Below are 23,931 nucleotides of genomic sequence, written 5' to 3'. Positions count from 1 at the left end.
ATTCTACCTTCTCTAAGGATGATGCCACAGTACAAACAAAAAATGATTGAATTTAACAATTGGCTTAGCTTCTGGTATCAGTCCTAGGGGATCCAATATCTGTCAGCCTGGTAAGACATGGTCAACAGGTCATGCTGCTTTGCCAGAGATGGTCTGCACCTGTCTCCTCTAGGCTTTGAGATAATGGCAAAGGCCACCTCTATTGTGCCTTTTTTAGGCAGTGTCAAAATAACCTCCCAACATAACAACATTTTCTCTAGTGTCATGGCTTAACACAGCAGATGTCCTGTCCATCCATCTTGTTTAAGTTCTACAACTGGGTTAGCACTGAGGTACACACAGAAAGCCCTGAGGATATGATGTATCTGGACTTTAAAAAAGCCTTTAACACCTTACCTCACAGTTCACCGCTGGGAATATGAAAGGTTATGGAGACAAACTCCTAAAGGATGAGATGGGTAGAAAAATGTCTGTCTGACCAAAATCAAAGGGTAGAAATTATGGCAGAACTGTCAAGTGAAAAGCCATTTGCAAGTGGAGTGCCACAGGTTCTGAGCTGTGATTGTTTCTGTTTAGCATATATATGTCAAAGAACATAATTTGTTTGCAGGGCAAGGTAAGCCTGTTTTAGGTTGACACCAAAACTATCACTCTGTGACAGTGGGATTGTGTGAAGGGTTTGACATATGATGAGATCTAGTGCTTCTAGTATGCAGGGAGAATTAGTGGCAACATGGTTTAATGCAAAAAAACATGAAAAGTTATGCACTTTGATAGGGAGAATCTATAGAAAACATACTTGATTGGAGGGGTGGCCTTAGAAAGAACAAAGAGTTATGATCTAGCAGTTATAACTGCATCTAGACTGCATATAAAAGTAGAATGTAAAAGGTTAGTGGTAAAGACAGGATTCAGGAATGCATAGCTAGGGATGGGGGGTGGGGTAGGGGAGACTTGAGAGATGCTAACATCATTATTTCATTGTACAGAGCAACAGTGATGTCACGTCTGTAGGACTGTGCCCAGCACTGAGAACCATAAACAGAAATACAGATTAGGATGTTAGAATCCATTCAAAGGAGAATTAAAATAATAAGTCAGTGGATAAAAGTGTTTTGAAATTAGGAACAATCTATAGAACTTGACAGGCATGTAGTAGTGAAGAAAATAAAATGTGGGTGGAGGATCTAGGCACATCCTGTTATCAGAACTATGCTGAAGAAGAATAAAAGAGGGTAAGAAAATGTACAACACCTGGAATTATGATGATTTTACCTGACTTCAGTGAAGTAGCTAGGCTCTACACACTGCTGGAGGCAATAGTACATCATACATTATCAAAGAATTCTAATAATGCCTGAGGGAGGTGGAAGATGGGTATGAAGTGGGCAGCTAAATCTATCTATCTATCTATCTATCTATCTATCTATCTATCTATCTATCTATCTATCTATCTATCTATCTATCAACCTACAGGTCTATATATCTGTCTATGGATACATATATATATATATATATATATATATATAGACAGAAACAGAGAGAGGAGGTATGCATATATTAGATATAGATATATGCATATTTATCTGTCTCTCTCTCTATAATGTCCATCTCTCCATATGTGTAATATCTGCTTAGCTGCATTTCGAAATATGTAATAAGCTCAACTACTTAGAAACTTATTAAACAAAAGGTATGCAATATCATTAGCAAACGTTACATTTTTAAACAATCTTGTTTGTGCACAGGCAAGCTCCACCACACCCATCAAGTATGGGACAAGACTTCACACCTCCTAAGGTTAATTATGCTCATTCTGTGATGACTAGATCTTTGAGAAAGAGCAGTCATTGACAGGCAGCATAAAGCCTGTCTCACATTTTCTCTAGGAGGCTATGTGGCCACAACAGCAGTTTAAAAGATATATATGAAGATCAGCATTTCACCCATATGTGTCTCAGCCAATAAAATAACATCCAATCAAACAATCGAGCAGTCAGACAGCCATTCTCTAGCAACTTATATTTATGCATTCCTGTTTGGAGCAACCAAGTGGAAGCTGATCATATATTTGAGTGTGGCAGGTTGCGGCACAGTGTAAGTAGGCAAGAGCAATAGCAAGCAGTTCAACTTGTTTTAATGGGAAAGGGGTAGGTAAACTGTCAAGCAATGAGTAAAGGTGATGAGATGTATTGTTGTGGCTATAAGTATTTACATTAATAGTCAAAGGTGTTATTATTTAGCTAGGATGGGTAGAAAGAAGATTCATTAAATAAAAACACATTTCAGAGAAGATTCATTGTGTTTAGTGTTTGCTTAAATCCTGCAAAACAGTAAACCATAGGTGGTGCGTGTATGCATATACACATGCTCCACACGTACATTAGTGCCTGCATACAATACAATTCCTACCATCTTAATTAGGTATCCTGTGGGAAGGGTAATGCATACTTACTGTGCAATGCCATAATAATTAACATTATAACATGAAAAAAATTACATACAGGAATCAGTCTTGGTCATCAATACATCTATTTTGCAAAGGCACTTTGGAGTATTGTCATTTCACATATCGGTAACTTATCTGCATTTTTCACAGATGTAGGATGAAACTTGAGAGCATAACAAACAAGGAAAAGACCTGCAAACTTCACACAGAAAGCACATCAATTAGGAGCTGAAATGTAGAATCAAAGAGCCAAGTGCTCTGATGAAGCAATGCTATAATGTGTATAATTTGTAATGCATTCCAATGATATACATGCAAACACACACACATACGTGTGTGTGTGTGTGTGTGTGTGTGTGTGTGTGTGTGTGTGTGTGTGTGTGTATGTATGTATGTATGTATATATATATATATATATATATATATATATATATATATATATATATATAGATGGACTTTTCTTCAATGAATTTATACTTCACCGAATTTCAAAAACCTGACTGCAAACGAGCGAAACTGCACTTTAATGAAAACGTACTACTCAGAATCGCGCTTTGTCGAAGAACGATTGCCACTTCTGGCATCATGTAGAAGAACAGGTACTGGGCTTTTTCTGTATTGCTTAAAGTAGTAATGGGAGTGAGACGTTTGCAGCAGTTGGAGCTTTTTGATATGGATCGTGGTACCATGAGGATATTGAAATATACACTTTTCCCCATCTTGGAGTTGGTATATATAAGTTGCAGGGAGTGGGAGTGCAGGGGGGGGGCTTGCCTCCCTGCAAAAATGTGTTTGACATGTAAATTTTACTGATACTAAGTTTCGGAGAAGTGTAGTTTGGAGCAGTGTGTTTTTATTAATGTGCAGTTTTACTTATTTGTAGCTGGGTTTTTGAAATTCAGTGAAGTGTAAATGTCGAAAAGGTCAGACTTTTACAAACAGACCTCTTTAACCAAATTCAACCCTTCTTGACATCCATAGACTACAGTGGAACACTGCATACCATGTGATGAAACTATTTAGCAGGGGGAAAGCCCCTCTGCCCCCTCCCATTTAGGGGCCACCCCCCCGCACATTAAATATTCCAGTCTGAGAACACATTACACTGGGGAAAAAGGGCACATTTCCTGATCCGTGCTGTACGACAATCTCTTGTCATAAGGTTGACCACATATGTGCGAATGCACTATGTATTCACTAAACCAGCACTCGTACAAATAAAGTTTCAACAGCACTGGTTTAGCCAGTCAAGTTTTGACATCCCGTGGTCATCGAACCTTCACTCAAAATTTTGATTGTAACCCATATATATATATATATATATATATATACACACACACACACACACACACACACATGAGTGTGTGTGTGTGTGTGTGTGTGTGTGTGTGTGTGTGTGTGTGTGTGTGTGTGTGTGTGTGTGTGTGTGTGTGTGCATATCTCGCACAATCACTAAATGTAGTGAACTCAGTAATAAGCACATAGTCATAACTGCAACAGTCCCAAATCTGTGCTCAGTTTCCTAAAAATAATATCACTAGCATGTTTAAGTCCTATATACTTCTTCATCACCTCATAATCAGAATGCTTGAAAAAATTCTGTGTTCAGCATTTTTTTCTCTAGAGCTGAAATGTGTATCTGCCTTTATTGCTTGTTCTTCACTTACTTTAAATAGAAAAATCAGCTATAAGTATGTTTTGTTAGATGCAAGCCTTAATTTTGCTTCAGTATACTCAACAAATTCTCAGCTATTAAAGGAAAAGTAAATATGCATCATTTACACAGCTCATTCACATGCAAATCTCATGGAATATGTCATTTTCCCTACCTTAGACTTGTACTGTAGATAAAGAGCTAGTGATTTGTTTGTAGATATAAGTACATTATATACACTGACCCCAGAATATAATTTATCCAGGGCACCCGTGCATTATCTACTAACTACCTGCACTGTCTTACATTTGACTGTGTACTACATTCATGCTGTGTAATGTGTTTCCCAATTTACTATACTGTCTTTTGTTATATTAAAACAATATTTCTACTCACCATTTCTATAACAGGGCCTACCTTTTCTTCAAATTAATAATGTTTGAATGGATTTGAAATCAAAACCATCTGGTCGGAAATCTATTCAATATAAATTCTAGACTGATATTTTAATGGATCAAAGCCCCCACACACCCCCACCGGGCACACACCATGCATGATGCAGTGCCACTTGCAGTTCACTACTAATAAAACCAGCTTGAAGTTGCTGTGTTTTGGAGTAAGGAGACATCCCCCTTTACAGTGACCTTCTACAGGAAACTGCCTGATCACATTCTTTCAGAAAAGTAAAAGTCTCATGCAATGAAATTAGAAACATAAGCTGAGATCCAAAATTCCCAAGCTTCTACAAGGCACATAAAAGATTCAACAATCAACCACTAGTTAAAGACCCAACTGGGAGCATCACTCATTTAACTAGTGGGCACCTAGGAGCATTGGTCAATGAACAAGTGGAGCACCATGCCATCAACTGGAATTTTTGTTTATAGCAAATGGGGGAAACAAATAATATATAAAGTAACACAGTTTTTTGTAAATTCTGATTCCTTATCACAAATTATCAGTGTACTGGCTTTCATTTAAGTCAAAGGCACAGCATAAATGTTTAAAATATGGCATGAACTTTGTGCCTGCAGAAAAGACTTGTATTGCAAATATGATGTTTGATTTGTATAAATTTATGAGGAATATGAACTCTGGTTAAAGTTTAAGTACAGCAATGGCCTTTTAAACTGTAACCAGTTCCATGTTAAGCCAGCTGAACATTCTAGAGTATTTCTATCTCTTAAAGCTTAGAAAAAATATATATGTTCTTTAAATAATCCTGAGTGCCTGTGTTATGATAATGAACCCTAAGGAGAAAGAAATGCACTTAAATAAATAATTGATGGAAAAATGGCAAAGTCTAGAGCAGTGATTTAACAGTCTGGCAAAGGCTTAGACATTTATTATGAATCTAGAAGTTTACAGTGGCTTGTTAAATAAACTGCTTACTGTTAGGATATTATTCAAATAGATCATTAGATTTCATGGATAAACATTTTAAGGTGTATAAGTTGCTAACAGTTTTTTTAAAGAAGGATAGTTAAAGTCATTGAACAGAAATATCTAGATATTAAAACTTCTAGATGCCCATTATTTTATTTATTTTTATTTATCATTTGTTTTACCAGGGTAAGTCTGACTGGACAGCAGTGTCCGTTTTCAGTGGAGTCCTGGGGAGAAAAGCTCTAAGAATTTAATAACAGTGATTAAAAGAGTAATCTCTTAACATAGCAGAAGGTTGAAACAACAACATATTACAGTCATAAGATCATAGAGTTTTACAATGGTAGTACAATAACTGAATCACCTGAAAAAATAAAAATAAAATGAAATGTCCATATTTACAATATGAAGCACAGCATGAAAAAATAAAAATAAAATGAAATGTCCATATTTACAATGTTTACAGTTAAAAAGCATGAGCAGAGCTCCTAACATGTTTAGGAGCTTCCAAGTCTAGCAGTAGAAGTAATAAATGAGTGTGAAAAACATTCCAAAATAGGTATGTATTGTTATACTTGCAACAAGTACGGTGCATCTGCATTATGATTTGGTATTACCAAAATAAATAAAGACAGATTTAATGTGCCATTCTGTTCAATAGTTTCAAATGTTTGTTATTTTTTGGAAGCTCTGTCTGATTTTGTTTGGGTTCCATTATTAAACCATTGGTAATTTAAATATGTCCATTTATAAAAGGCACACATTTTCATTTATTTATTTATTTTACTGTTTGGATATTTGTTAAAATACATGAAATTATTTGTTAGTGACATCAGATATACATTTGTTATATTGTAATTGAAGATATGTCAATTTGTTTTAAACTTTGAGCTGACTATTGTATAAAAACACAAATTATATAAATGAAAGTATGGAGATGTTTGATTTTTGTTTATTTTACAGCATACATATTTTATTTTGATGAAAATTATTATATACAACATTTGGGGACAATGTGTGGTCTTCCATTGCCCCTTCTTATGATTGTAATTTTGTTCTAGCTTTCCATAGATTTATAAGTTAATACTAGGCAGTCAGTTTTTAGACCATTATGACAGTAGCCAATTAATCATATTCAAGAGTTTCCTCCTGCCTCAAGGAGGGCAAAACAAAGTATAGACAAAGGGAAAGTGTATGACTATTCATCCAATTGCCAAGATCTACATTGAAAATGGCAAAGGCAATACTCTGACACATACTAGAAATTTGTTTGAGAGGCAATGAACAAGGTAGGATTTGAATCTGTTATCCCATTGTATCTTCTTAATTTGTTGATGAGGATTTATGTCTTTTATGCAGCTATTTGAGAAATGTTTTGTTCTCAAATGTATAGGAGACCAAGATGGGCAGGAAGTTTTGTGTCAAGAAATCCTATAGACACAGATCACCATGGAGGAGTCTGTAAGAAATCAAGTACAGAGAAATGGGTGATAGTGTGTTAGAATAACGAAAGGTTTTGAAGCTAGTGGTATTTTTAATTAAAACAAGACTGATGAAGTTCTGATAATTTTAGAACAAAAGCATTTTCCTTTTAAAATAAAAGGTTTCACTTACATTTTTCTATGGGTGTTGTAATACTGCGGCTTCAGTATTTGAGCACTTGAGTGAGAGGTACTGTGGGCCTGATTAGTTTAGGATGTTTGAGGTCTCTTATGTTCGTTAGCATGTTTCAACAGGTACATACCAAAGAGGCATTCTTTTTAAAAAAGGTTGTTTTAGATAGCAAAGTCTGACAGTTCATTAACTGTCTCAAAATATGTCAAGATTTTTGCTACATATGTAGATGATTTCTGTTTTCTTTGGAGGGTAGCATGAATGAATTGGAATAGTTTGTTCAGATTTTAAAGGACATTTATTTTTGCATCCTTGACTGTAAATGTAATTCTTATAATACAATTTTTTGATGTCTCTGTGTATATGACACCAGTAGTTAATAGTAAATTTTCTGGAGTATGAGTGCTTACCTAACGTTTGTGAAAAAGGTCATACCTAAGAGCCAGTTTCTTAAAGTATCATGGAATACATCCCATGAGGCTGAAAGTAAAGAAAGTTTATTTCAGAACGGATATGATATTTTATACTTAAACTGTACAAAGTGTTAATCAAGGAACTGTGTTTCTAGGTGTGAGAAACATGAGGATGTGGTTCAGTTTGTCACTGCATACACTAAGACAGCAGTTATAAAGATAACATTATACGTAATAATTGGAATCTTCATTCATTAAATAATAAAGTAACAGATAAAAGGACTCATAGGCTTCCTATGCACAGAACTAGCAAAAAAACTGCAATGCATGCTACCGCTATAATACCTGCTGGTGTATAAACAGCACAGCTTTTCTTTTTCCTGAAAAAAATATTTTGAAATTTTAAGTATGCAAATTATAGAAATGTTGTGCTGGTTTATATGGTTGCAGGAGATTGTTACATATTTTATGTAGTAAATACTAAAAGATGTTTGCAAATTACAATTACTGAACACATTCAGTCAGTAAATAAAAGAGAAATACGCAACACATGCCAAGACATTTTAATGAGGCTACATATATTTGTAATTTTAAATTTCGAGTGACATTTTAATGAGGCTACATATATTTATCATTTTAAATTTCAAGTTTTAAAGCTGATACCTAAATATCCATAAAGTGATGATTAAACTAATAAATTATTTCATGAAGCTAAAAGGCAGCATGCTATTAATGTAGTGCTTTGCTAGGACTGAACTCCTTAAGTTCTCTATTAAGCTTGCTATATGTGACAGAAAAATGGTAAAGACTTTATGTGAGCTACTCTTAATAATACATTAAATGTTTTAGTTGTGTTCACCTTAATTAATAAATTAATAACATTTATGTAGGAAATATGAGACTGTTAATGAAATCATTTGCATGGGCATAATTTTCACTTAAAAGCTTACTTGAATGTATGTATTTCACTTTAATTGACATACTTTAGTACTGAATTTTGCAACTGACTGTGTTTTAACCTTTTGGTTTGTTTAATTTGTCTCTGTTCAGTAAGTGGTTTAGCCACTTTTTATCAGATGAAAATTATGAACATTACTGGTATCTAAGATTCACTCTACCATCTTATGCATTTTCTTGTAGGGTGTTTCATCACACTTAATGAGCTTTTTATACCTTGTTTTTTTGTTTTATCTATATTTTATATGTAAAAATAAAACATATATAAAATTGAAGTAGTTCTCAATGTGTGCCACAAATAAAAAAGGTAGAATTCTGAGAACAGAATAGAATACATTTAGTGAAATTTCACAAAAAAATCAAGGGTTTTAATTTTTTAGTCATAAAAGAGCAGATTCGGAAAACTAAATCCATCTTTCTTTTGATTATACAAAATTAGTGATATGAAGTTTCAACAGAAGGCCTTAAAGGATCAGAACCTGCTTAACATGTTACATCAAAACATTATTAAGTGACAGTACACTGTGAAACCCCAAATTAATATTAGAGTGGCAACAAAACAGAATTAGTTTGTATAAAAAATTCAACACCCTTGGCATCTTTCAAACTGAATCGAATACGCTTATGGGCAAAGTAGTGCAGAAGCTGTAGATACAGCCTGGTTGGCTTTTACAAAAGATTTATTTTTTTTGCTTGCTGAAATGAAATAGGCCTTAACAGAGGAAGCAGAAGACTTGACTAAAGCTGGACAATAAAGGACATGTACAGAATATGCATGCACATATCTGTGTCTGCAGTAAAAATGTAAAGCAGTTTAAGTAGAATAACACAACATTTAGAAATCCATTCCTGCCATTTACTTTTGCCTGGCTGGAAATGTGAGTTTAGAAACATAAGAAATGATATTTGGACAATGTATTTATGTTAAATAGTATTCATTATTCACTGTGACATGTATTAATTGAATAAGTAATATATGTAAAATAAAGGTGTCTTCTCAGGCTCAGTATTAGAAGAGGTTTTGCGGGAGATACCTGTATCCTTAATACAGGATTATAGCAGTCTGAAGACCTGAGAACAGAGTACATGTAAGAAGTATTCTCGTGTGGTAAGGAGGCAAGATTGTTATACATTTATTACATGTATTATTCTTTACAGATATTTACCAGGAGAGTCTAACAGCCCCTTTTCAGCAAAGGTCCAAACAAGAAACAGATAAAATAAGCACAACACATGCTCTCTCTCTATTACACACACACACACACACACACACACACACACACACACACACACACACACACACACATACACACACACATATACATACATATAAACAAATATCAGTGATAAATACAAATAATATAAAATTATAGATATATAAATAATTAGCTTGCACATTTGCAAATAGTAAGCCACATTGGTGCAGTAGTAGCGTTGTCTCCTCACACCAAGAGGTTCTCCGGTTCGATCCTCGGTTGGAGAGCCTTCTGTGTAGAGTTTGCATGTCCTCCCCGCGTTTGAAAGACATGCATAGAATGGGCATGCCTTCATTGAAGGTTGGGCATCAAGCTGGTACTTGTGCACCGTAAAAATCTACTGCCAATCATTAGCGGACTGGAGTTCCGCTGTGGCGACCCCTAACTGGGAAAAGCCGAAAGACACAACAACAACAAGTATGTACATTTTTGTAAAGCTGCAATATATGATAATTTCCATTTCAGTGTATCTTTTATGGTAAAAGATTAGGAGGACACAATTCAGAATAGTGTTGTATTACCCCATTCAGGAATTTAGTATCTGAAAATTAAGCTCTTCCATTAAAGGAGTGCACCAGGCTGCAAATAAATCTCACCAAATCTTCCACATACTGTCCTTTATTAAGACAAACAGGTATAAAAATAGACAGGTAAGCGCTTTCGCGTTGGTGTAACGCTTCTTCAGACCTTTAAAGATGCATGAATAATGCATCCCTTTATATACCATAGTACATTGCACCTTGATTGATTAAAGACCACAAGGTGTAATTGATGTAGTTAATGATGCTTACAAATTCAAACAAGTCTGAGTATAAATGTCTTACTAAATTCTACAAAGCTTATGAAAGCACATATAGTAAACTTGTGAAAACACACATAAATAGACTCATGAGTTAAAAACACATATGTTAAAACATATATTAAAACATATATTAAAAACATGTATATTGAATACATAATATAAATGTGTAGAATTCAGTGGTTCAAGGGTCTACTGGCTAGAAAGGGTTTGAGGATATCTTATCATTGAGCCCATAAAATGGGCTTGTAGCCTAAGAATCCATTTGTTCTCTATCCCTTCTGTGTGGCTTTTAATGTTACCTAGCCTATTAGTTCTTGTTAAAGTCTCAAGGACCATGAATTTAAAACAATGTGAAGATCCTTTATCTAAAACATGTCGTGCTAGGGCATTTGTTGTATTCTGTTTATCAATAGCATAGATGTGTTCTCTTATTCGCTCACGTAATGTCCTATTGGTTTTACCAACCTCGCTCAATGCCAACAATGTACACTTTTTTATGTTGGTAAAACCAATAGGACATTACGTGAGCGAATAAGAGAACACATCTATGCTATTGATAAACAGAATACAACAAATGCCCTAGCACGACATGTTTTAGATAAAGGATCTTCACATTGTTTTAAATTCATGGTCCTTGAGACTTTAACAAGAACTAATAGGCTAGGTAACATTAAAAGCCACACAGAAGGGATAGAGAACAAATGGATTCTTAGGCTACAAGCCCATTTTATGGGCTCAATGATAAGATATCCTCAAACCCTTTCTAGCCAGTAGACCCTTGAACCACTGAATTCTACACATTTATATTATGTATTCAATATACATGTTTTAATATATGTTTTAATATATGTTTTAACATATGTGTTTTAACTCATGAGTCTATTTATGTGTGTTTTCACAAGTTTACTATATGTGCTTTCATAAGCTTTGTAGAATTTAGTAAGACATTTATACTCAGACTTGTTTGAATTTGTAAGCATCATTAACTACATCAATTACACCTTGTGGTCTTTAATCAATCAAGGTGCAATGTACTATGGTATATAAAGGGATGCATTATTCATACATCTTTAAAGGTCTGAAGAAGCGTTACACCAACGCCAAGCTTACCTGTCTATTTTTATACCTGTTTGTCTTAATAAAGGACAGTATGTGGAAGATTTGGTGAGATTTATTTGCAGCCTGGTGCACTCCTCACTTTTGGACTACATTTTGATACTTTTTCGTTTTGAGGGTGCTTTGCTTGTCAGGTAACTTTGTTTTTACCTACTTTTCTTCGTTGATTACCTGCTGAGACATGGCTGTACAACCTGCATCATCTAACAGTGATCGGATTCATGAAGTATTAAATACTCAGCGTATGGCTATGCTGATAGAAATGAGAGAGAACCCGCTACTCAAATTAACTGTTCGTGATTTAGCTAATACTGAGGATGCAGCTAACAACATGAAACATAATATGGAGGTTACACTGTTAACAAGACGTCTTGAGACTAAAATGCAGAGATTAAGGAATATACAGTGGCAGAAATTACATATGCAGGCATGCTTGAGTTTTAAATTGGTTCCATGAGGTTTAAGGGTGTTAAAAATGCCAACCTTTGGAACAGAGTATCCAGAATTACTTTCCACCTGGCAGAAACTTAACCTGGATACCAGCTTTGCCTATATCAACATTTTAATTGAACAATATTGCCTGGCTGAGAAAAATTTATTAACAGAGATAAATACTATAGAAGGTGAACTGTTGAAACTGCTCAATGAAAATGAACTGAGCAGTATGTATCAAGATCTCAAACAAATTTTGCTGACACTCGATAATAAACTTAGACAAGACAAGAAGAGAAAATTGGAACGAGATTTTTTCGATTTCCAAAAAGGCCAGGTCTTTGCTTGGCCAAGGGATAAGAAGCAGCCTTTGGGTAATCGGCAGAACTATACAGTCGCTAATTTTAAATCTAAGCCAGTGCTTCAGAACAGTAAACTACCAGTGAGCAACGCCCCTTTGATGATGTCATCAAATGAAGATGCTATACCGACCGGCACAACGACACAAGCTGCCAGTATCACTACAAACGCTCCGGTTTCTACTTCTGTGGCTGTGAAACCGAAGCGAATCACTGTAGAAGCCATGATCCATTCTGCCAACTCAGATAATAGGGACACCCATGCACTACTTGGTCCCACAAGTGATTTTGCGGCTAAAGACCAACGAAGGAAACAGACGAGGCTAGACTCTTTTATTGGAGCTTCTGAAGATGGGATATTCGGTGAAGGTGAAGGTTTTCCTTCTTTCCCTTTACCGATAAAACCGTTCGAGAGAAGAACTTTGTCACCCTTCAACAGGAAGAGAAAGAACACGGAGGAATTTGTCCCATACCAGAAGAAAATGATGAACTTTACCAGCATGACCTGATTATTAACATCTCAAGGTATGAACTAAATCTTCATGAAACTTCATTATTGAACAAGGGGTTAAGTTTTATCCCCTCTTGTTCAACAGACTTTGTCGACATACTGGTGGACATTAAATTGTTCACCAGAAATTTAGGGTTGAAGTTAATGTATGGACATAATGATTTGAATGTTGATTCTACAGCATCCAATAATTTTAATTTTAAGAAACCGTCTGTCTTTATACCACAGCCTCATCCCCTCTTGGAAGCCTTTGAGAAGGCATGCGAAAGTGATTTATTTACTTTGTATAATAATAACAAATTGAAACCGGAGTTTCACAATCTGACGTTGCATGAGAGGGAAGCTATTGTTAGTTTACAGAGTAACAATGACATCATTATACGCAAGGCTGATAAAGGGGGCACCATTGTCATTATGGATAAGAACATATACACCAATAAAATGCAAGAAATGTTGATGGACAAAGATACATACACTCCCCTTGACTGGAATGCACTCAATAATTTAATTAGGGAAGTACATAGTACGCTATACGATATGTTATTATGTAAAACTATAGACAAGGAACTCTATGTTTATTTTACGGTAGAGAATCCTTTGGTTCCTACTTTTAGGTGTCTCCCTAAAGTGCATAAAAACAGAGATAATCCCCTTTGAGACCCATTGTATCTAGCAAAGGATGGCTCACAGAACCACTTTCCATCTATTTGGACAAGATGTTCAAACCGATTGTGACCAACACTAATTATATTTTAAGGGACACGCAACAGTTTTTAGAGAAATTATCTGACTTAAACAGATTACAGTTGCTTTCAAGTGATGACATTCTTGTAACACTTGATGTGACATCATTATTTACATCAATACCAAATGATGTTGGTATTGAATATGTCGTCAGTTCCTTTTGGCACATGACATAGCTAATACAGATGTTATGAAATGGATGAGCCTCCTAGAATTAGTTCTTGAGAACAATGTTCTGCTCTATGATAATAAGTATTTTTTGCAAACCAAGGGGGTAGCCATGGGGACCCCTTGTGCCAACACCTATGCCAATTTGGTGTTGGCACAATGGGAAGACACTTATGTATTTAATCATGCTTTATACTGTCAACACTTAAAACATTATAGTAGATTTGTTGACGATGTGTGTATTGTATGGGGGGGATCAGTTACATTACTAACAGACTTTGTTAGATACTTGAATGCCACTACTGATTTTCTGAATTTTGAATGCAGCTACTCTGTTTTGGAGATTGTATTTTTGGATGTTAAGCTAACTAAGGGAACCCATGGCATAGACACTGAGTTATTTAGGAAGACATGTTGGAAAAACAACTTACTGCACCGCAGCAGCATGCATCCCAAACATATACACAAAACATTCCCAAGAATCAAATGTTACGGGCCTCTAGATTAACCACTCAAGAGTCTACCTTTAATAAACAGAAGACTATACTTAAAAGAATTTTTTAGAAAGGGGCTATAAAGAGACAGAAGTACATGAAGCACTAATTCATGGGGATATTCACAGAGTAGGTAAGGGCACTCCGTTTTTAAGGAGAGTAGATGATAATGATGGGTTGAACATCAAAACCAATCCCCCAGCAGTAAACAGACTGATTATTCCTTATACTAATATCAATAATCAAGTAAGGCAGGTTATAGGAGACAATTGGAAATTACTCTTGATGGATGAGAAAATAAAAGACTTAGTTGATACTAGACCAACAATATCTTATAGAAACATGAAGTCCCTAGATAGGAGACTATGTTATGAAAATCTTAACAAGGTCAATACTTTTCCACATAAGACAGGAACCTTTGCATGTTTAAGTTGTAAGCAATGCAAATATATAGCTGCAACTGATAAATTTATACATCCACACACAGGACGTGAATATTCGTTCAAGGGATATGCATGTTGTAAAACTAGAGATGTTATATACCTCGCTCAATGCCAACAATGTACACTTTTTTATGTTGGTAAAACCAATAGGACATTACGTGAGCGAATAAGAGAACACATCTATGCTATTGATAAACAGAATACAACAAATGCCCTAGCACGACATGTTTTAGATAAAGGATCTTCACATTGTTTTAAATTCATGGTCCTTGAGACTTTAACAAGAACTAATAGGCTAGGTAACATTAAAAGCCACACAGAAGGGATAGAGAACAAATGGATTCTTAGGCTACAAGCCCATTTTTATGGGCTCAATGATAAGATATCCCTCAAACCCTTTCTAGCCAGTAGACCCTTGAACCACTGAATTCTACACATTTATATTATGTATTCAATATACATGTTTTTAATATATGTTTTAATATATGTTTTAACATATGTGTTTTTAACTCATGAGTCTATTTATGTGTGTTTTCACAAGTTTACTATATGTGCTTTCATAAGCTTTGTAGAATTTAGTAAGACATTTATACTCAGACTTGTTTGAATTTGTAAGCATCATTAACTACATCAATTACACCTTGTGGTCTTTAATCAATCAAGGTGCAATGTACTATGGTATATAAAGGGATGCATTATTCATACATCTTTAAAGGTCTGAAGAAGCGTTACACCAACGCGAAAGCGCTTACCTGTCTATTTTTATACCTGTTTGTCTTAATAAAGGACAGTATGTGGAAGATTTGGTGAGATTTATTTGCAGCCTGGTGCACTCCTCACTTTTGGACTACATTTTGATACTTTTTCGTTTTGAGGGTGCTTTGCTTGTCAGGTAACTTTGTTTTTACCTTATCTTCCATTAAAGGGACATCCTTTCCTGCGCAACTCTGTTATCAAGACTCAAAGATTCCATTAAATAATAGTGCAAAAACTGCAATAATGCAAAGAGCAATGTGAAATTTTCTTCAGAAACTGAACTTAGGCATGTTAACCAGTCATTTGTGTCATCAGGCATATTAGAATAAACTAAATATTTGAGAAAAATTCTCATGGTTAAAAGTACGTAATACAGAGTATAATACTTACCAACTGTTGCTTGGAGGAGACAAATGAGCAAAATGGTGATTGGAATTTCTTGTCTCATGGTGAGCGCTGTGCAGAAATGTCATGCTGGGCAGGCTTTCTTGAGACAATATATATAGCCTACAAGCACATGAATCACCTGAAAAGTGACGTCTGCATTTATCTTCACTGTGGTACAGGCAACTGATTAGGGTTGTGATAACCAGCCTTAAAACATTCGTCACTTACTGTCTCAAAAGAAGATGATGAAACATATTTCTTTTCTCACCTCTGGTCACAGCTAACTTGTTTAGGAATTTTAGAATGATGTGGAAGGCTATCTAAATATTATATTCATATTACAATGTTGTCTGAGAAGGATGCAAGCTTCACTTTGTCTTTGTATCCTGAAACACAAGTCCAGCATAACAAATTGAGGCAGCAAGTAAAAATAACTGCTTAAATAACTTTATATTTTATTGGATTTTCAGCCAATTAAGTCTATATCTAGCATGTGCATTTCTAGGCTAGAAGCAAAAAACATCTGCTGGTATATGATGGAAAGCAAGGAGCTTGGCATTAGTTTGCTGGGCAGTTGTGGAAGTCCTGGGATGCTGAAAGTCTGTTTAGCAAAGATAACCTTCATCACAACCTAAGGGTTTGTTATGAAAGGGAATGCAGAGATTCATTAGCATAAGTGTGCCTTTAAAATGAGATGAAGGGAAATATACAAAAACTGTGCAATGATACGAGGGAGCCTTACAGGATAAAAGAACTGTAAGGAACAAGTGATAGTAAAGAAGCAATTGCCAAGGGTCAAAAAATGGTGGACTCTGATAAAGATAGAGAGTTAATGAGCTAGAAGCTAGGAGCTAGGATAAGATGCAAAAAGCTTGTGGGATCTCACCAAGGAGTGGTTTCCCTCATCAACTGATACTGGGTCCAGTCCTTTTTAACTAGTTGTCATCAAATCAATTTAATCTACCGTGAGGTTTGCAAAATTATATTAATCTGTTTAAATATGACCCCAATATTGTTGGGGGGGGGGTCTGACATGGAAGTGAACCTAGCAATGGAGCTAAAAAAAAGGGGAGACATCATCGAAAACATGGCAGCTTCACTTCAGTCCTTTCTATTGTTTGGTGTTGGACCTGAAGAAAAGAATTCCAGAAGGATAGTTTTCATGTGTTAGGCATGGCCTTAAAAATCTAGAACAGGAAACTAACTTAGGCGTTATTATTACATAAAATATGAATGACAGATGCTAGTGTGAGATTGTAGCATTAAAGCAAACAGATGATTACAGTGTACATTCACAAGTGCAATAGGAAGGGATAGCAAAATCAAGCCTTTGTGAAACTGAAGACATAATGCAGCATAGTCCTGGCAGTTTAAAGAGGCCACACAGTTGGAGATAATACAGAAGAGGTAGTGTTAAGAAGCATTTATTCACTGAGGCGTTGATGGACTGAAACTAAAACAACTTTGGCTTACTTCTTTCTTATGTTTCTATGCACAAGCACACTGGCATAACCCTTCTAATGGACACTGTACATATACAATAGTTTGTCAACTCATTTCTAGTGAAAGTGCTTTCTTTTCTTTCAGCTTCTCTTTCTCCTCTCCTATCTTTCCACTTTTGCTGCCCTTTTTTTGTCCACTTTATCTTTCTTCCTCTGTTCTGTTAGCTCTTGTCTCTTTATTTTCCTGTCCATCCTTTGCGTCTCCTGTTTCTGATCTCCTCTCCCATCTTCCCTTCTCCTAGACCATCAGTTCTTACCTCCGCCTTTTCTGTTTGCATTGTTTTCCAATTTTCTGTCGTCTCTCTTCTCTTTACCTTCATTCTCCATGCTGCTATTACAGATATTTAAAGTATTACTGAGAAACGTGCCACACCATGCTGAGGAACTGTTCACTATATTTTAGCAAGATGGATAAAAATGCAGCTGATGGTTAGCTAAAGTGATTCTGTGGTTAGCGAATGTTCAGTGATATTATTTGTGACTATACATGCCTATGAAACTGTACATTACATCTAATTGGCTTACCAAATGTATAGGAAAGACATAATGGATTTTAAATAAATATACAACACTGTGTACATGACCTAGGGATAAGGGTGGAACGTGTGCCACCTAAGTTAGTTATAGCCAGCAGTTTAGCATTACCCATAAAAAGATCAGTCTTTGTCTCCTGCTCAACGATCTTGTGTATAATGTGAACAGTAAAAAGCATGAATAGCAGATCATTAGGCACACTCCACACAGGGATTTGAGTAGATAAGCATGTTGGCACTAAAAGTATCACTTTGTCTCTCAGCAATGAAACCTCTTGATCTCTTGATGAGAAATAATGGCTGTCTGTTTTACAGTCTGTCCACTTCCCTAACTACCAAGCTGCCTATAGTATACGCCAGAGGCCTTAATAAATCAACAGCCCATTTCTATCTGTCCTATGGTATAAGCATGTTATATTAGCCATCTGATGGTTTTAGGTCCACTGACACCATAGAGAATACATTAATTTTTAATTTTAAAAATAAAACCTGCTGGAGGGACAGATTTGTCTCCCAGAGGTTACCACACCTTTGCATCAGACTTCCACTTCATGTCAAACAAAGCAACTCATTGGCCTTCTTCAAATGCAATCTGGATGATTGGATGGGTGACCATAAATTTACCCCAGGGGTTCCACCTGTGTCCCTCTTGGACAGGGGCAATAGGTGCTGATTATGAAATAAGGGTAAGAACTTAGCTAGGCTTGTAAGGGCCCTAGGGCCATAGCCTAGTAACTTCCTGTGATCCTATGATTTCTCTCCATGTGAAACAAATTGCATTGCCTTCAAGTCCTTCTCTACGTCAAATTTTTCTTTTCTTAATTCAAAGTTAATTAGCATAGGTCACTTCACACAGAGATGCTTTAAGGTAGCAAATGACATTCATTAGTAGGCATTACTGAAAACTCTCAGTGTACATTTTATAGGGACTGGACAACGTTAGGATCATAAGGAAGCTGGCATGAGGCTTGCAGCGCTAACTATAACAAAATTACATTTTTTCAGTCTCAGAGAAAATAGTTTTCAATACAGCTGTCAAAATGTTTATAACCAGAGTAAGAAGTGGACCAGACAATGATTAGTTTCCTTAGCATACATTGTAAATTAATCATATTTAGTTCATAGGTAGGTAAGTATTAGGCTAGTTGCCCTGCTGGGCTATTTTTTAGCCTAGCCAATTTCCCCTTCAAAGATGGGAATTAAACCCCGTATCTTAATCATTATACCAAACCCCAGCCGTTTGTATATAAGTGAATCCAGCATGTTAAAATCTTGACAGTTCAGGATGCTGTTAAACAGCAGTGAAAACAAACTTTTTTAATGAAATGATTAACTCTTAATCAAAAAAGAGAAAACAGAAAAATACCTTCATCACTCTGCATGCCTTGCACAAGAACCATACTTGTATAATTGTGAATAGTCCAGGGCTATTCAAATTCAAGTAAAAACATCTTGCACCATCTCTTACTGCTATGTTTCATCATCATAAAGCTCTCACTATTAAGGAAAATCACACATGTAGACTCAGAATTCTTTTATACTCTTCTTGCTGAATATTTGGGGAGTGTGTACAATGCAATTTGGTCAGATATCAGAGCTGTACTGCTCATTTAAAATTAAATAGGCAAACAAATAAACAAATCAAGCAGACAGTGCATCATTTCTCAAGTAAAGTTCTCTTCAGAAGCAGCAAGATGCACATAAACCTAGCTGACATAATGTGAGAAGGAACAAGGAAATATAATGCATTTTCCCATGCTCAAAACCAAGAAAAACTAGTGGCAATTTGCAGTTAGAGGAATAAAAATAAAGAAGTGAGTCAGCTTGTGCTTCTCAGACTATGAAGTATAACTATACTTGAGCTTGCTTGTTAATTTATAATATTTCATTTTGAAACTCGGAGTACAAAAAGGTGTGTATAAATCGAAGTATTCCGCACTACATGGAATCTGCTATGGCCTAAAAGGACGACAGCACCAAATCCTGAAAGGCATTTCATTATTCATTTTTAAATATGTGCTGGCACTTTTCAGTGAATCATTATTGTTTGATCACTGAAAATGCATTTCTGAAACACGACGTAAACAAACGTACCAAACATTCTTTGTATAATTAAACAGATTTCAGTATGATTTCAGTATGAGCTTTAATTCTTTAACCTTCACATCTAAGATATACTACCTGCAGAAAGCAAGCAGAGAATGTGCTATGCTCCTGGTTTCAGTTGACAAATGAAGAAAGATGAGTAAACGTTTTGATGACTTTATATGCAAGAGAAAAAATTTAGCATGCAAGATTTCCTATTTGTGCTGCATCAGTGTTAAGACTTTCATGCATATAAATACTTTTGTTCTGCATGCCATGAAAAACAGGCAAGAAGCTAAAAAACTGTCCAAAGGACTATGATGTACCCGACTTAACATGCTTCAGGTTGTGAAAGGAGGGGGTGCAGGCATTATTTGTTAAAGGTCAATTGCTTTTAGTATTAAACATGACTTTTTTTTACCCATGTTGCATATCTGTTAAAGTAAAAATGTTAACTGCATTGATATAAAGATAGCTCATTGTTTATGTATTTTCCTCTTTTTAAAAAGGCTTCTGTGTGGGCCACTGTCAGCTGACTCTGTACCTGACTCTGTACCTTACTCCTTTGCTGATTTATAACCTTGATGTAACCACACACCCATGGGTCCACTCTCCTCTGGAAGAATGACCTTACAGCATACCTCTGCAAGAAATCTGGACAAAGCCCAACAAAAAAGGGGGTATGAATGTCCATAAATAGGGGCATAGTTGAGTAACAGGGTTTGTTTTAACAAACATTTCTAAAGGATATAAAGCCTGACACTCAAATGTATCTCCTTATTAGTGACGTGAGTCCTCAGATCATCCCACTGATTTACCAGAAAACCACAAATTTTATGAGGAACAGACCAAAAATATGAGCCAAAAATCTGGACAGTTGAGAGGTATGCCTTACCTTAAGTAGCCAGCTGTGACAGAGCAGGGACTGACTTGTAGCCTGCATTAAACTACAGATGCCATAGTTCTGTGCAGACTCATGACCCTGGGCCACAAATATACAGCAGTATCAGTATGTCAGTGTCAGTGGCACAAGAGTTAGTACACATATCTTTGTTGTAAAATTGTGTGGGTTCTATCCCCACACCAGGTAGATCAACTGCTGACACTGCAGTGCAGTGTAAGTGGAATGCTGTATATCTGACTGTGCTGTTCTGTGGATAATGACTTAAACCAAGGCCTTATCTGTGTCAGTTGGTGATAGCTCAGGTGGATGTAAAATATCCCATGGCACCTACCAAAAAAGTAGGGGAAGCTTCCTGATGGCATGGCCAACTTTATCATAGTAATATAAATACTACTACAGGTCTCTCCTGAAAAGAGGCTACTTTATTTAACAATAAATATCACCCGCTCTGCCTGTCTGTCTCCATTCTATTTTTAGCAAGATTTATGCGCAGAGTGGTCCTTGTCTATGTGTTCAATATGGGTTTGAGTGAATCTAGATTCATTCAGCCAGCTGATCACCTAATTGGTTGAGTTGATTGAGAACATTTTTAACTTACCCTGAGCCAGTAGGTTCTAATGATGATGACTGCATGGTGGTGGGTGAAGCTGTCTGCATGAAGGGTTTATGGAGCTTGCCTTCAACTTAACCTAGGGTTTTGGTTTCAGTCTTAAGTTGCTTGTCTTCAATGAATCAGGATTCATTAAAGTGTACCTTGAAGATATAAACCATATGTTCTTCTGGGTTGTAGAAAAAAAATAAGCAATTTTACAATGGAAAGTTTTAAATCTCACATAACACCCACCATGCATACCTCTCAAAGGTCCAGTTTTGAAGAAAATCCCTGATTTTGATTAATATTTTCCCTAGACTTATACATATTTGGATTTTCTGGAAGTCACTGTGGATTACAGTCAGTTGAAAATAACAGGCATTGACATTTCAAACTTATTGTTCAGAAAATGCCTGTTGATGCAAAATATATTGCTCGATTGAATGAGTATTATTTAAAAACTTTGCCCAATTTTGACTTTGCCCCACCTCAATTAGTTTTGGTATACACAAAGAATTTGAGAGATATGCATCATGCCTTTTAAAACATCCTTCCTGCTTGAGGTTTTGCTGATCGTGAAGAGTTAAATACCCTCCCACACTCTTTTTTCTGCTTTTTTAAAGATGGCATCCTGTGATAGGAAATGTTTTTGAACCTGTTTTCTGTTTATCTTGTCCTACAGCTGTGATGCTGAGTGAATATGAAATGAACACAGGTTGGTTCTCTATTCTTAGAATATAAAAGAAAGACATAAAGGACAGCTTATGAACCTATTTTAGTAGCCTCTGATGTTTTGCCTACAGCTATAAGAAAGGAATGTAAAAGTAATGAATGTGTGGAGTTAGAGAACGTTATTGTGATAGGCTTATAACAACCTGGGAATCAATATTGTATACTATAAATCTTTACATTCCTAGACAACAGAAAGCAATTGTAATAGCTGCTTACAGCCTTAAGTTGTATTACCTTCCTGTAGGGTAGATGCTCCCAGTTGTATGTGGTATCTGTTCAATTTATCTGTGCATTAGGATTCTAAAGCAACACCATCATTGCTGTCTTTTCTGGAACTAGAGTGTTTTAGGCTACAGAATGAACTCAGTTGTTGATAGTCCTAGGTTTAATGGCTCAATGAAATGTACCTACTGAGTGAAACCTATATCTTATCAATGACAGTAGATTATAAAAGCAGTTTTTCTGCAGCATCACATCTATGTATTCACTAACCAAAGTCCTTCTCTTGCCCGAGAGAAGTAAGACTTTTCTGGCTGATATGTACAGTAGTCCCTGATGTGTAGCCCTGAAATGTTATAGAAATAAAATGACAAATGCAATTGAGAATACTTAGGTCGCATGGCCTTTCACCTGTCATAGGTAAAGAATATAGCCAGATTCTCTGCAGTTTTCTGGTTCTGTGCTTAACTAACTGTGCAAACACACTCTATTTTTTTCTATTTAACATAGAAACATGTGATCTTTGTTTTTAGACAATTACTTAGCTGTTTTGTGTAAGGTAACAATGATAAGTTGTCCATAAATGAATTGCACATAGTAGACAAAGAGTCAGGCTCACTCATACTGTTTCCAACAGGAAGTAACTCTGCTGTTTTTTTTATTTACTCTCTTTCTTCATTAAACCTTTTACTTCACCATCAGCCAAGGTACCCTTGTGCTATACCCTAAGTAGGGAGAATGACTTGCTGGTTGAAGACAACCCCACTAGTGACAGTTCAGAGATATGAGATGCTGTATCACATCGAGTGAGACTTGCCAGGAGTTATTCTTAATACAGAAATATACGAAAGTAAGATTTACTTTCTAGAACACGCAATGATAGAAAGTACCACCCAACATATGCACTCTCCTAAAGCTTCCTCTGTTACTACAAATTTCTAAAAAGTAACAGGTAGCTAATATGACAGACATTAGAACCTCAAACCTCAGACATACCTCATGATCTATCATGCACTTTAATTTGAGAGTTTTGTAGGTTATGAACCCGTAACCACATCTGTTAATCTGTACAACACAAGTAAATTGCTGGCAGTACAAATGATGTCAAGTCAGATCCTGATGATAGGTAGATGTACATGTAACTACATTTAGAATAATGCTAAAGGATTTATGTTTGATATGCAGCGGTAGCGTTGTTGTCTCACAGCAAGAGGTTCTCCCGTTCGATTCTCGGCTGGAGTGTGGGGAGTGCCTTCTGTGTGGAGTCTGCATGTCCTCCCCGCAGTTGGGTGGGCATTCGAAAGACATGCGTAAATGGGCGTGCCTTCGCTGAAGGTTGAACTTCGAGCTGGCACCATGTGAAAATCTACTGCCAATCATTTGCGGACCGGCGTTCCGCTGTGGCGACCCCAAACAGGGAAAA

General features: G+C 36.0%; 1 protein-coding gene across 1 annotated transcript in view; it reads right to left on the bottom strand.

Moving 5' to 3' along the window:
* Positions 1–16,018, bottom strand: part of LOC122788334 (duodenase-1-like) — a 66,246-nt gene extending 50,228 nt beyond the window's left edge. The window contains exon 1 of the mRNA XM_044055411.1: positions 15,945–16,018. Coding sequence (XP_043911346.1) covers positions 15,945–16,002 — 58 coding nt within the window. The 5' untranslated portion in view covers positions 16,003–16,018. The remainder of the gene's footprint in view (positions 1–15,944) is intronic.
* Positions 16,019–23,931: the final 7,913 nt, after the last annotated feature.

Source organism: Protopterus annectens, chromosome 13.part0 (genome assembly GCF_019279795.1).
Source record: "Protopterus annectens isolate FY-2018-M chromosome 13.part0, PAN1.0, whole genome shotgun sequence".
In the NCBI taxonomy this organism is placed as follows: Eukaryota; Metazoa; Chordata; order Ceratodontiformes; family Protopteridae; genus Protopterus; species Protopterus annectens.
This window is presented reverse-complemented; position numbering and strand designations above follow the sequence as displayed.